The sequence below is a fragment of the Miscanthus floridulus genome, unplaced genomic scaffold, assembly GCF_019320115.1.
Source record: "Miscanthus floridulus cultivar M001 unplaced genomic scaffold, ASM1932011v1 fs_302_1_2, whole genome shotgun sequence".
In the NCBI taxonomy this organism is placed as follows: domain Eukaryota; kingdom Viridiplantae; phylum Streptophyta; class Magnoliopsida; order Poales; family Poaceae; genus Miscanthus; species Miscanthus floridulus.
Window position 1 is genome coordinate 45,324 of NW_027096546.1, and position 14,677 is coordinate 60,000.

The 14,677-nt window shown below is 48.2% G+C and overlaps 2 protein-coding genes and 1 pseudogene across 2 annotated transcripts; 1 reads left to right on the forward strand and 2 right to left on the reverse strand.

Moving 5' to 3' along the window:
• The first annotated feature begins 1,434 nt into the window (after positions 1-1,434).
• On the forward strand, positions 1,435-2,775 carry LOC136531201 (L10-interacting MYB domain-containing protein-like; annotated as a pseudogene).
• Positions 2,776-3,007: 232 nt separating this feature from the next.
• LOC136531202 (uncharacterized) lies at positions 3,008-4,565 on the reverse strand. The gene is made up of 3 exons (XM_066523891.1): positions 4,458-4,565; positions 3,815-4,366; positions 3,008-3,709 (listed from the first exon to the last, which is right to left on the reverse strand). Exons 2-3 carry the CDS (start codon positions 4,292-4,294, stop codon positions 3,008-3,010), a joined length of 1,182 nt encoding a protein of 393 aa, XP_066379988.1. The 5' UTR covers positions 4,295-4,366; positions 4,458-4,565.
• Positions 4,566-5,655: 1,090 nt separating this feature from the next.
• Positions 5,656-6,646, reverse strand: LOC136531204 (ethylene-responsive transcription factor ERF021-like). The gene has a single exon (XM_066523892.1). It carries the CDS (start codon positions 6,569-6,571, stop codon positions 5,801-5,803), a length of 771 nt encoding a protein of 256 aa, XP_066379989.1. The 5' UTR covers positions 6,572-6,646; the 3' UTR covers positions 5,656-5,800.
• Between the last annotated feature and the right edge of the window lie 8,031 nt (positions 6,647-14,677).

A 14,677-nucleotide genomic window follows, 5' to 3' on the forward strand; every position in this document is an offset into this window, starting at 1 on the left:
CCGAAACCGTACTTGTTCGGTCCTGAGTTATGAAACTAACCGATCGGTCTCTAGTTTTAGATGACCAACTTTTTAAAAGATCAAAGAACCGATCGGTTCGGTTCGGTCAGACCGAACACCCAGGCCTAGGTGGAGAAGGATCCCGTGGAGAAGATAAGTCACACAGAGGATTGAGAAAGAAGGTAAAATAAGTGAGCAAGAAAATAAAGAAAGAAAAAAGGTATTATAGATATTTTAGTGTTTTCAATAATCATAAAAAACTATTTTATCAAATATTTTTCTAAAACAGTTTAACCTCTGTTTCATCAGGCAAAGCCAAAAAACTACATTACATACCAATGAAGTAGAACTACCAAACGGACTCTTAGGCCCCTTTGGTTTGAAGGAATGGCAAAGGAATTTTGGAGGATTGAGATTCCTATGGTTTTATTCCTATGGAGCCCTTTGGTTCACTGGAGAAACAAAGGAATAAATCCTTAGGATTCCATTCCTGTGGCCTCGTTTTACAGGAAACCAAAAATGAGATCGAAGCTCTTGAAAACTTTCCTGGCGCGAAAAGGACAGCTCGCGCGCCTCACGCCCTCGCTCGTCTCCCGCTCGCTTGATTCGCTTCGCGCTTGTGTCTTTCAGAACATTTCCAGCCCAGTCGAAACAGAATATTTCCCCAATCCCCATCGCAAGCCAAGGGGCAACAGCGGCCGCCCCATCGCCGGGACGGCTGACGAACACCGTCGTCGGCGCAGGCGATGGCCGCGCCATCCCCGGTTGAGGCGTCGACGGCGCCGTCACCTCTGCACGAGACGGCGCGAGGTCCTTCCCATCGCAGACCATCGAGTCAGCCTGCCTCAACGTCGGCGACCCAATCCGTCGGAACCCATCTCCGGCCACCTAGTCCGGCACTCGCAGCGACAACGCCGTACGGAATCATGCATCCGCGAGTTCCTCCGTCATCCAGGTACTTTCCTTTTCCCCATCTGCAAGTGCGTTATTCTTCCCCATCAGAAGCGAGTCGGAGGCGGAGCTCCCCATGCGACCGCACGGCATCTCGAGGACGAGGCCCCAGCGGCAGCTGCTGCCGCCACGCCGCTCGCCCTAGCCCTGCCCCGCGCCCGCGCCGCTCGCCGCAGCCCTAACCATGCCGCGCACCGGCGCCGCCATGCCGTGCCGCTCGCCATACCCAGCAGGCCGCCACAGCGCCACTCGCTAGCAGGTTGTAGCCATGGAAGAGGAGGATTTGGGGGTGGGGGATGGTTGCGGCGAGCAGACAAGAGGCGCAACAGCAAGTGCCGCTGGCCACGGGCTTGGCCGGGCTGTTACTAGCGTCGGGAGCCTGCAGCTACAAGAAGCAGAATGAACTGATGCAAAGTAGTTTGTTCTACCATATTTTATATGCCTAAATCATATAACATACTTTATTTTATTGCAAGGGTACTGATGCCGTGGAAAGGATCCACTCAGATTAATGTGGTTGATCAACGCACTTTGTCTGATAAACAACAACACCACTCCCAATCACAATGGTCTGATTATGCTGACGATGAGCATTGGTCTACAGAAAATACCTAGGAATTAGGTGATGCTTCTTCTCATTTCAGATGCACCAGTACCCTGCCTATAATTTATAGTTGCATATTCCTGATGAAACAGAGTCTATATAATCTTCTGAACTGCAGTGAATTTGGGGACCACAAAGAGAGCCAGATGGAGTCACCAAATGAAACTATTCCTTATTGATCTTTTAAAAGAACATGATGTGCCGGGTTTCAGAACACATAATGCTTGGAGTAAGGACGCATGGACAAACATTGTTCGTCGCGTGAATGCAAAGTTTGGTACATCATATTCTATTAACCAAGTCAAACAGCAGGAGCAAGACTTGAAGAAAGCATACCGAAGTGTTAAAGATTTGCTGGCTGAAAGTGGATTTGGATGGGATACTGAGCGAATGATGGTGACTGCGCCTGCAAGTGTTTGGTCTAGTTTTACTGCTCGCAACAACAATAAGGACGCTTTCCATTGGCAAGATAGGTCATTCCCATATTATGATGCTTTATCTTCACTGTACGATGGTGAGGCTTACATATTCTGCACATTTTTATTTGCATGTCTCTTTGATTTCTTAAATTTGGTAATCATTTTTTTTGTTGCACGTCATCCTGCAGGTCGTCATGCCGAAGGGAGAACCCGTCAAGGCATGGACCATTATGCAAGCAAAGCAAAGAATGTGTTAGTTCCATCAACACAAACAACACAAGTGGCTGACACATATGACTCACCATCTCCAACGTTAAATGCTCCGGGTGAATCAGATCTACAGTTTCATCTTGATGAAGAGACAGAGGAGGCAAACTTTGATTTTTCGCAGCCTTCATCTAATCATGTCCATTAGCCACAAGCTGCACCTACCTCCACACACATGCATAGAGAGGCATCTGATTCTCGACGTGGTAATAAGAAACAAAAGAGCAAAGTTGCTCTCTCGGATGATGGATTTCATGAGAGATACCTAAAACTGAAGAAGGAAAAATAGATCGATTTGCTGCTATTGAGGAGAAAAAATTGGAGGATCCATACAGCATCAACAAGTGTGTCAGTATGGTTGAACGCTTACAGGGTCTACAGATGGGAGAAATATTGGTGGCAGCCGACATCTTCAAATGCAAGGAGAACAGGGAAGTATTCTTATCATTTTCTACCGATGAATTACGGTTGGCTTGGCTTAAAAGGGAAATTGGGCGTGCGCAAACAAACCTTCAGGATTTGTTTCAGGATTAGAGAGATGCCAAGATGTACTTTTGCATTAGACTGAGAGCTTTTGGTAAACTTGGTTGTAGCTAGTTGCTCTTTTGGTGTATATGCCATGACAGCGAGGGGTAAAAAAGTAGAGTGCTATCTCATGGATTTTATTTAGAGAGATGCAAGTAGAATACTAGAATATATTAAGTTGCTAATTTGGAGTACAAGGGCTACAATGACCCTGAATTTAATATCACTATATACAATGGTACTAAGGCCTTCGTGCTACGTAACGAGCCCACATCCTTCGTGCTATGTCGTCTCGCTTTTGATTCCCAGCTTCTCTAGCGTTATTGAATGCTTGTATGTCACCATTGTAGTTCAGATCTCCATCTGGCACATCAACAATCTGGTTTGCATCAATTTCAACATTGGAGGTACATGGCCACAACATATCTCCGTTGTGTAGGCATATGAAGTTGTGTAGAACACAACAAGCAACTGATATGTCCACTTGTTTATTAGCCGGGTAGTGTGCACCAGTTTTCAGAATAGGAAACCTCATTTTTAATATGCCAATTGCCCGCTCAATATGGTTCCTTAGCTGTGCATGTCGAAGATTGAACAATTCTTTGTAATCTCGAGGCTTTTGCTTAGCTCTTCCTCGTTCCTTTAAATGATATCTTGTTCCACGATATGGCGCAAGGAATTGTGTTGTGTTTGCATAACCTGCATCTACTAGAAAAAATTTACCAGGAGGTACTTCAAAGCCATGGTTAAGTGCATCGTGTAGAACCCTTGCATCTGAAGCTGATCCCTCCCAACCGGCATGAACATGTACAAATTTTAGATCGAAGTCACATGCTACCATAACATTCTGAGATAGTGTTTGCTTTCTATTCCGATATGGTTCTTGCTGATCTAGTGGAAGTATCATTGGTATATGAGTCCCATCAATACAGCCAACACAATCCTACATAAATAAAAAAAATAACATTATTTATATGGTATATTGTCTTTAAGTAGTTTGTTTGAACGTATGAAATTTAAGAAAACAATCAAGTGCATTTGTTCATACCTGAAAGAAGGGGTGGAATTTTGGTTTTCGCAAAATCTGGTGCGGGTGTAGCAAAGGTGGGCGTATATATACACATGTAAGCTGTGTAATTGCATCAAGCACTGCTCCAAAATGACGACTAATTGTTTCTCCACTGTGCTGAAACTCATATTGCAAGGTCTCATTACTTGCATTTTTTGCTAGTGCATATAAGAATATAGCAACCTTCTCTTCTACTGAGATCCTTGAATCATCAAGTAGTTGCTTCTCATGCAACTTATTGACCAAAGCTTGGAAAACACCAACTTCCATTCTGAAGTTCCTTTTACTTAGGCTCTCATGGCCTGTTAAGATTTCTTGAACACGCTTAGCTCCTGACAGTTTTGATGTATGTATAGGTTTTTTACTAGATGATGGCTTTGATGAATCTTCTATGGTAGGGAGAACAAATAACATGAATTCATCTTCATTTTGTGATCGGCGTCGATAGTTTGGATCCATGACTAACACAGTGGAAAACCAAGTAGGGTACTCAAATATGTTGCAGATTCACTATAAACAGATGGCTACCACCTGGTATTCGAGATGTGAAATAACAAATAAATGTCACTAGCAAGATTGACGTGTACAGAACAAAAACAAAATTATGAGATTCATGACTCACCGTATGAAGTATCTGGTCAGAGCTCTTGAAGAGTTTGGAGGTGAGCTCGTTGTGTTTGGAGATGAACTGTGTGCTTGGAGATGAACAGGATGTGGTTTGTACAGGCGCGTGTGCATATAGGCGCATCACTTCCCTCTCTACAGTAGGAGGCCACCGGGCCCAGGCGCGCAGGGCACGGCCGCCGTCTGGACTTCGATCGATTCGCGGTCCCGGCGCGGGCCAACAGCGGTGGCGGTCGGCGGAGCGGCAGCGGGCCAATGGCGGGGCGGTCGGCGGAGCAGCGCGAGCGCGGAGGAAGGAATGGACCCAGCGGATCGCGCGCGTCGCCGACGTGTAGCTATGGAGGACCGAAGGGCGGCCGGCCGAGCGGGCGAGCAGCGCGGGCGCGCGGGGCGGAGCCGCCGTGCGAGCGTGATCGGAGGCTGGGAGTGCGCCGTCACTGCTCTGCTACTGCTAGTCTGCTTGCCCTATCTCCTGAGGCCTTCGGCTGTGCGTCATGAATGGGCCAAGCCGCCAAATTGAGAACGGGCCAGTTTAATTCAAATTGAGAGCAGCACGCTGTACAATTACTTTGGTTTTCCTGAGTTGTTGCCAAAGGGCTTCCAAGTCCATATTCCTATGTTTCTAATTCCATAGGATTAGAGAAGTGGTGTACTTCGTTCCTATAATTTTCCTTTTCCTATCCTTTTTCTACCCTCCCATCCAAAGGAGGCCTAAAGGTGGATGTGGGTGCACGTGCAGCGCCCGTGGTCAAAGACTCAGGTAACGAAGGCGAAGGAACCGAGGAACGCTGGATTGTTTGTAGCCACTCATCGACTCATACTGTAAACGTAGTCACACGACAACGGTGGTCAGAGGTCGGTGTAAAAGTCGTATGAAAGCGATTGGTGACTGACGAGTTACAGATTCACAGTACAGTCATCTGATGGCATCCGTTAGCTAAAGTTTAGTTCGGACGTTGAACGCTAATTTCGAGTATTAAGTATAGGCTAATTAAAAAACTAATTGTACGAATTAAGACTAATTTATAAGACGAATCTATTAAGACTAATTAGTTCATGATTTGACAATACGGTGCTACAATAAACATATGCTAATATGAATTAATTAGATTTAGTAGATTTATCTCGCATAGATTTGTCTCGCGAATCAGTCAGTAATTAGTTTTAGGTGCGCCTGCATGCCGATCAATCTCTCGTGAAGCTAAAGTGTGTTCCTTTTCATAGGGAGATGATGGAATCTCTTCCCTAAAAAACAATCATGGAATCTCATCATATAAAATATAAAAGCACTAAAACAAGAGGAAGATCCGGAGATGGATGGACGAAGGTGCAGGAGCAGGATCATGGCATGGACCAGAAGCTGCCGTCATCCATCATCATGATCTCGTTCAGCCCGTCCCAGATGTCCTGTTCCTTCGGCGCCGGCCTTATTATTCCCTGCTGCGTGGTCGGCGCCTGCGCCACGTGCACCGGCGACGCGGCGTTGGACCCGCAGTTCTCGCGGAGGCTCTGATCGGGCACTGGACGGTGGTGCGGCTGCACAGCCGCCCCCGCCCAGGAAGGAGCCGGCGCGGGCGCCGCGGCGGCAGCGTCCGCCGGGAAGTTGAGCTTGGCGCGCTGGCCCCGGAACTCGACCGCGGCGACGTCGTAGGCGCGCGCGGCGTCCTCGGCGGTGTCGAACGTGCCGAGCCACTTGCGCACGGCGCGGCGCGGGTCGCGGATCTCCGCGGCCCACTTGCCCCACGGCCGCCGCCGCACGCCCATGTACTGGCTCACCCTCTTCCCCCTCCCTCTCCGTTTGCCCACGCTTCCTCCACCGTTGCCGCGGCTCGCGGACGCGGAGCATTCTGCGCCGTCGCTGTCGCTGCTCGACCCGGCGACGAGCTCGCAGCCGCTGCCGGGGCACCCGTCCGCGCCGCACCTGACGCACGCCGCGGGAGCGGGAGCGGGAACCTCTACGGCCGCGGCCGCCGGTGCTGACGCCTCCGGGAGCAGCGCGGCGGGGGCGGCGGTGTCCCCGGACACGACGGAGATGAGCGCGCGGAGGAAGAGGGAGTTCTCCTGCTCGGTGTTCGGGAGCTGGAACCCGCCGCGCTCCAGCCTCGGCGCCATGGCGGGGTGGTGGCTGTGCGACGACGTGGCGTCGGTGTCGCGAGAAAGTGGCGGAAAAAGGTGTCTTGGACTCCGAGGTCGCGGCGATGATGTTTCAGGGTGCTGTGCTGTGGGATTTTTATAGGGCAGCGCTGGCGCATGGACGGTGCGTGGACGCAACGACATCGGGCCCTTCCTACAACGCCTCGCCCTCCCGCACGGGATCACGTCCGTCCGGCACGGAACAGAAGAGATCGAACCGTTCATCCTCCGCTCCCCGCGCAGGGAACCCGCCCGCCCCTAACCTCGCCCACCCTCCGCGCACGGAATGGATCGAATAGAACGGGTTTCCCATTCGCCCCCAACCTCGCCCGCCCCCAACGCACTCCCATCAGAAAATTATTTGCAACATCAAACAAAAGCACAATGCGAGGTGAAACATCAGAACAAGTCTACTGCAACATCAGTAAAAGAGCGACTGCAATAACACAACAAAGCTACTGTAATACGAGATACAACTTCAGAAAAAATACTAATGCGACAAAGAAAAATTACTTGTTGCAACAGCAAACCAAAGCTCCTGCAAAAACAGAAAACAAAACGCAGTACGAGATGCAATATCAGAAAAAAAAACCAATGCAACAAAGAAAAAAACTTGTTGCAACAGCGAAACAACACTGCTACAATAACAGAAACAAAAACACCATGTGAGATGCAACATCGGAAAAAAGACTAATGCAATAAAGAAATATTGCTTGTTGCAACAGCAAAATGACGCTATTGTAACAACATAAACAAAAGGCTCAATGTGAGATGCAACATCAGAAAAAAAAAACTAATGCAGTAAAGAAAATATTGCTTGTTGCAACATCAAAGCAAGCCTACTGCAATAGAGCTCGTCGGAACCTTAGCCACCGCCGCATTCCTCAGATCCAGATCCAGAGGAGGGGTAGGAGGAGAAGAGCTCAAATCCATATGAGGAGGAAGGATATAGAAGGAGGAGGGCCAGAGATGGACCCACCTACCTCATCGGAAGCCGCCACCATCGCCCTCCTCTCCGATTGCATGGAGGTCGCTGAGCGAGGGAGGGAGGGAGGAGCGGCTCACCGGAAGCCGCCACCGCCGCCCTCATCTCCAGTTGCATGGAGGTCGCAGAGTGAGGGAAGGAGGTAAGGAGGGAGGGAGGGGCGGCTCGCCGGAAGCCGCCGCCGCCGTCGCGGCATGGAGGTCATGGAGGGAGGGAGGGGCGGCGGCGCGAGCAGAGTGGAGGAGCCGGGAGGAGGAGAGGGTGAGAAGAGCGAGAGAAGTAAAACGTGCAGACACGGGATGGGGATGGAGAGGGTGTCGAGCAGACGGATAAGACAAAGCCCCGATCGAATCGTTTTTTGACGAGCGTCCGAAACGTTGTTCAAACAGGAGCATTACCGATTTTTTCACCTACGCGCGCGTGCATGCGCACCGGCACGAGCGTCACGCGGAGTCCAAGCGGTGCCGCCCCGGGTTGTTTTGGCGCACGTTTCTCGTCATCAGTGTGAACGGGTGCAGATAGTTTGAGATATGAATGGATGGATGATCAGAAATAGAAGTGGCCGGCGAAGATACATGGTTAGGTTAGGTGGATGCAAGCGGCTTCGATTACAGTGGTATTCTAATCTAGTAATCTGTGGAGGTCCATACGGTATTATTATAGTGCCCGGTTTGGCATTCTTATCTTATGATTAGTGCATATCATGAGCTCAACGCACGTTAATTTCGTGCTGGACCAATAAATATACTCCTTTTTTTTCAGAAAGATACCATTGATGTTGCTATAAGAAAATAAAGTGGAGTACTATTGATGTTACTTCAATCCTTGGTTAGCAATTGCTTGGTGCTAGCAGACCTTACTATAGGACTAATAACTCAAGAATTAATGGACTAGTGTTCAAACAAGATGAAAATTGCCATAGAGAGAAATTAAGACCCTGTTCCTGTGTGGATCGTGGAATGGAACTGGAAGACCCTGACGAGTGACGACCGGTCGTTGGACTGAATAAACAACTCCACATTGGAGAAAGTCAGACTGGGATCTCGCGGTGGCACGGGGACCACAATTGTTTTTTTAGTACTAGACTAGATCCAGATAATACCAAGTTTCAAAAAAAAATCCAGATAATACCGTCCCAAGTGGGTATTTTTTGTATTCGCCTTGTGGTCGGCCGGCCCACCTAACCAGTACGCGAGGGCCGGGCCGGCGGTGCGTGTGCGTTTCGCGCGTGTCCTCGTCGTCGTGGATGTCGACGAGGGTAAGGACTCGTGGACTCGTTGAGATCTCTTTGTACTTCATATTTCATCGAATGTTCGATATATATCTAGAGTATTAAATATAGATTAAAATAATAATTAATTATATAGATTATAACTAATTTTTTAAACGAATTTTTTAAATATATTTAGTCTATGATTTGACAATGTGGTGTTACAGTAACACATGTGTTGATGATGAGTTAATTATGTTTAATAGATTCGTGTCACGGATTACTGATGGATTTTATAATTTATTTTTTATTAATATGCGAATAATCAATACAACATCCACGTGACACCCTAAATTTTAAGGCCTAAAGTGGTTTTCGGATCGGCACGGTGGTGTTCTTGTCGACTGAGGTCGGCGGGTTAGTGGGTCCTCGCTTAATTGCTTCTAACTCGTCAAGATACCAACTTGCTTGTCATGTCGACCGGTTGAGTCCTGCGAACAAAGCCATCTCTCAAGAACATCTCTTGTGCGTGAGGCTACGGCTTGGGGGCTTCGCTACCGTAGACCACTGTGGGGGCGGTGGTTCAAGGAGAGAGAGCGTGACATTCAAGACATCAATGAAGTACTAAATCTACAACATATGAGTTGGTCATCACGTTGGATTTTATTGATTATTAAGTTTGGCCCCAACAAATCTTAATTTTAGGTGCAAAAAATGTTTAGTGCCACATGGGATTGTAACTAGATGTTGACTTAAATAGATAATTATTGTGCGCACCTATTAAGAAGTTGAAAGAGGTGAAAGATGTGCCACGCGCGCATGTGTCATGACTCGTGACGTGACATGGTGTGTTATAATGGGCCTAGTCCTCCATGACATGTTGTTTCATGTAGTGGGCTAGTCTGATTCTATAAAAAGGGAGCCTCCTGTTTCTCTCACGGGAGCACACATAGCATCATTGTTCTTTGTTTCTTTTATTCAATGACGAGAATCTAGATCTTTTAGATCTGACGTATTTTAAGTCATCGTAACTGAATAATTAGAGCTTTTGATATGAACAAAAGAGGTAGTGTTTCTAATAATATTTACATATTGGGAAAGTGCACTATTTTTGGAGTACTACATCTCCATTTATGGAACTTTGAAGTAGCTCCTATTTTGGTCATCATCAGAATTTTTAGTTAAGTTCAGCGGTAGTTTAAGCCGTCTTAGAGATCTCATATGACAAATCTTATTATATCAATGTTGTTGATAATTAAGCTTTCTATGATCTAGCGACATTTGAGTATTTTTGAATGCATGGGTATAAGGAACAATGCTGCTATCATGAACGATAGTGTATCAGTAGGTGCTAACGATGGGTTATGGGCATTTCAACACGTTATTTGTTGTTTGTAATTGCTTTTATGATGGTGTTTGTAGAAAGGATTGCTTGTAAAGTTGTAATCATGTGGTTTACCTTTGAAGTGTGCGTAATTCTTTTGCTCGACCGTCGCAAAGACAAGTAAATGTGGTGTTGTGATCCACATGCTTTAATTTACGGGTTTTCTAGTGAAGTTCTAGTAGAGACATAGGTCATGTTCGCTTGTCTTATGAGCCGTACTATTTCAGCGAACGAACATTGTTTTTCTCTCACAACAAATCAGCGAACAGTACTTTCAGCCATGACTTTTCAACAAAACGAACAGGGCAGTCATAAATGTTTAAAGGCCCAATTTGGCCTTCCCCCCTCTTGGGTTTCTCTACATTTAGAACACTCATGGTCATTATAGCTTTCCTAGAGCCACCTGTGCTGATGCCAACGAGGAGTATGTTCTTAAACTAGGGGTTTGGCTGGTGGATGTGGATGCAAATCCTCCTCTACCTCGTCCTCCTTTACTTGAGTGATGGAGAGGTCTTGATTTCTGATTCTAGGTCCGTTGTGGATGACGATGGGACGGGGCCACGGGACGATATAACAGAGTCCGCCTAAGAGTAGCAGCCTAGCAGGCGACGCTCATGTTTATGGAGTTACATAAGAGAGACATGGTGAAGGTTGGCTTGCGGAACAAGCGGACAAGAGATGCGTGCTTTCCAAAGCTAGGGTTGAAGGTGGGTCTTGTTGGGCTAACAACTTGATGGTTGTTCTCTGGGCCTTTCTATCTCGTTTGGTTTGTTCTAAAACTTTGGATTGGCCCCATTAAAAAATTCTAACGAGCCAAGTTGGTCACGGCCAAGCGTGCCAACGAGCCATAAGTTTTTTTTTTGTTCAGTCCTAGTCACACAATGCTTTTGCATTGTTTTGCAAGCATATCCGTCAAGTTGGGAATCACCTGTTTTGGCGCATAGGTGAAAAAGTTGGTCTCTAACAAGTAGCAACTCCTTTCCGAGCTTGTGTTTTTTGTACCCTGCACAAAATCCTTCTCTAACTCCTCATGTATACTCTTGTGCTTGGCCTTCACGATCTGTGAACTAGCGCCACAAAGTGGATGAAATTCCATCACTTGCACATTTTTCCTTCACCTGCTTCTCTAAGCGGCGATCCGGTGCGCTAGGTGCACGGTCCTGGATGGTTGTGACCGCCGCTGTCCTAGTTGGGGGTGGTTCCGGCTTTGCTGCCCGCAGGCTGGTGGAGGCAGCGGCCGACCGTGGGGTGGCTGCAAACGGCGATCAGAGCAACTCAGCAGGGCTCCTACTTAAATATAGATGTCCAGTCCAAAAACTCAGCTCCAGCATGGCCACTACTCAAGCCCCCCAATTTGTGGTGGACATCAAAATTCACCCTCCAGACCCCATTTGTGTGTGAGAATGGGGGCTTAACCCCTGTAGGACACGTGGACGCCTAAGAGGGGGGGTGAATTAGGCAACTTAAAAATTTAACTCCAAACTATGGCTTCTTTTTCTACCTCTAGCAAAACCTATGCAAAAGATAATCTATCTAGATGTGCAACTACGGTTTTGCTAGTGTGTTGCTATCTCTACCGTAAATGATAATAATATGATCAATGTAAATGCGGAAGCTTAAAGAGCAAGGTAGAGATATGCAAACTCCCGTCGACGACTCCGGTATTTTTACCGAGGTATCGAGAAGCGCGCAAGCTTCCCCCTAGTCCTCGTTGGAGCCCCTCGCAAGGAATCCCTCGCAAGGGCGAAGCTCCCGGTCGGGTAACTCCGTGGATAGCCTCGGGCCTTCCCCACGCGCAAGTGGGTCTCCGATGTGCCTTCCGGCAAGCCTCTCCCGGATGCTCCCCACCGTCTTCACTATCAAGCTTTCGGCCGAAACGCCGCGGGCCTTGTTCCCTTCGGTACACGGTGGCGGCCACACCACAAACGCGGTTGGTGCGATCTCGCAAGACTTCAAGCCCCTCCGATGTACAACTCTTGTGCTCGCAAGCACGGGGTGGCAAGAGGTATGCAAACCTCACTAAACACTAGGCATACACCTAGAGCAAGCGCATAAGCGGTGGTCTAATCAACCTAAGCACTTCGCAAAGCACCTACGCTAATCACCTGATGAAACACTAAGCACTATGCAAGTGGAGATCACTAAAATGGTGTATCAACACCCTTGGTATGTTTTCTCAGCTCCACACTGCTCAAATGGCCGGTTGGGGGTTGTATTTATAAGCCCCACTGAGAAAGTAGCCGTTGGGGTCGAACTCCCGCAATTCTGCTACTGACCGGACACTGAGATCGTCCTGACCGGACGCGTCCGGTCGTCCCGACCGTTGCAGCCGCGAACTACCGATCGGACGCTGCCAACGTCCGGTCGCCTGCCACCGGACGCGTCCGGGCGTAGTTTCGCGCGCCTGGAACCTCTCTGTACTCGATCGGACGCTGTGTTTCTGCGTCCGGTCGGTTGCCGCTAGCGTCCGGTCGCCTGTCTGCCGAGCCACCGGTCCAGCGTCTGGTCGCGCTTTCAGCGTCCGGTCCAGCGTTCGGTCGCCTCTGCGAGCTCGTTTCTTCGCGATCTTGCGTACGGCTTGGTTCCTATCTTCGTGCTTGGACTTTGCTTGATATCTTGGGTCTTCACTTGTGCTTCTAATGTCTTGCTTGAGGTGTTGTCATCGGATCATCACGTCGCCTTCGTCCAAGTCACGTCTTGCACCCTATTGGACTACAAAACAAACACTTGCAAATTCATTAGTCCAATTTGGTTGTGTTGGTCATCAAACACCAAAATCCAAAGTAAATGTGCCAAGGGTCCATTTTCCTTACAACCCCTCAGCCCCCATCCGGCCGTTGCTACGGTTTTTCCCCACGCGAGCACCTCCCTCCGCGCGAGTGTAGCCGCTCGCCTCCGCCTCCACCGCGCCGGCCTCCCCTCTGGGCTCCGGCGAGCGCCAATCCTCCCCTCCCGGCGAGCTCGAGTCCCCTCCCCTGCTCGGCACGAGTGTTACAGCGCGGCCCCGCCACTGCTCGACACGACCCGAAGGCACGACCATCTCCCGGCGTGGCCCGGCGGCGCGACCTCCTCCTGGCGCGGCACGCCCCTCGCCGGCGTTTCCCGACGTTCCTACTCAGCCTCTTGCGATCCGCTCCGCCTCCTGCTCTTCCCGACCCCCGACAAGCTACGCCGCAATGTCGCGGATCTGGCGCTGCTTGCTGCTTCTCCTCTACCCCGTGTGTATAGCTTAGTAGACAGAGCGTGAGGATGGCGAGCGGGTCCCTTTCGTCAGTGTTTACCTAAATGGATTTGGGGGTCTAAATTTGGGGCTCTGATTTGTGTGGCCCTGTTGGAGTTGCTCTTATGGCAGGCGTGGGTAAATGGAGGCGTTGTGTGCTTAGGTCAACCAAGATGTGATCAGTCAAAGCCAGAATGTGTTACAGCATGATCGTGAAAAAAAAGAAAAGGAACCCTTGGAGAAGTTTTTTTTTGTTTGCAATAATCTTTTGGAGCATTCTAAATCAGGATTTTTAGGAGTTTTATTTAACTATTGGAGATGCTCTTAGGAGCGAGTGAGTGACTATTGTCCATATACCGTGAATATATTATACCTAGCATATACGATTGACAACAATCACATCACCAACAAAAAACATTATTCTTTTGCTCGAACATTATTTCCTTTCGTGAAACATGTTTTCTTATGCCACAGCTATTGCATCTTGGCTATTGGTAATGCATTACAAAGAACCATACGCCCATCATATTCAGTGAAAAAAGTTATTTTCTGCCATTATTCCTCAAAATTATATAGATGCATGGCCCTCATCCTCACTTATTTACGGATGATGAAGGCCCTGTTTTGTTACTGCAGTCCCTCCTAAAATTCCTGTCACATCGAATGTTTGGATACATGCATGGAGTATTAAATATAGACTAATTACGAAACTAATTGCACAACTTGCGACTATTTTGCGAGACGAATCTTTTAAGCCTAATTAGTCCATGATTTGACGACGTGGTGCTACAGTAAACATGTGCCAATGACAGATTAATTAGGCTTAAAAAATCGTCTCGCAAATTAGCCTCCATCTATGTAATTGGTTTTGTAATTAATGTATATTTAATGCTACTTATTAATATCTAAACATTTGATGTGACATAAATTTTAAAAGCGACTAAAGAACCAACCACCTCCAAAGTACTTAAATCTCGAATACAGGTGGTAGTTATCCCATATTAGTAGGAACAATAAGCTAATAAAAATGCAGGTCAAATCTGCTAAAACTCTTCGTGCCGGACGAAGCACAAATTTGCCTCAGTTTTTCTCCCAGACGGCGTAGCCATCTCCGTGCGCCACGACCTGGAAGCCTTCTGGGATGAGGTGCTCACAATCGTATCTTGATCCAATCTTCACGATGACCTTGCCGTCGATCTCAGCGAGGTACAGGTCGGCGTCGGCCTCGATGATCCGCAGCTCACTGTCCGCCTGGATCCCGTGGCGGTCCCTGATGGACACCAGGT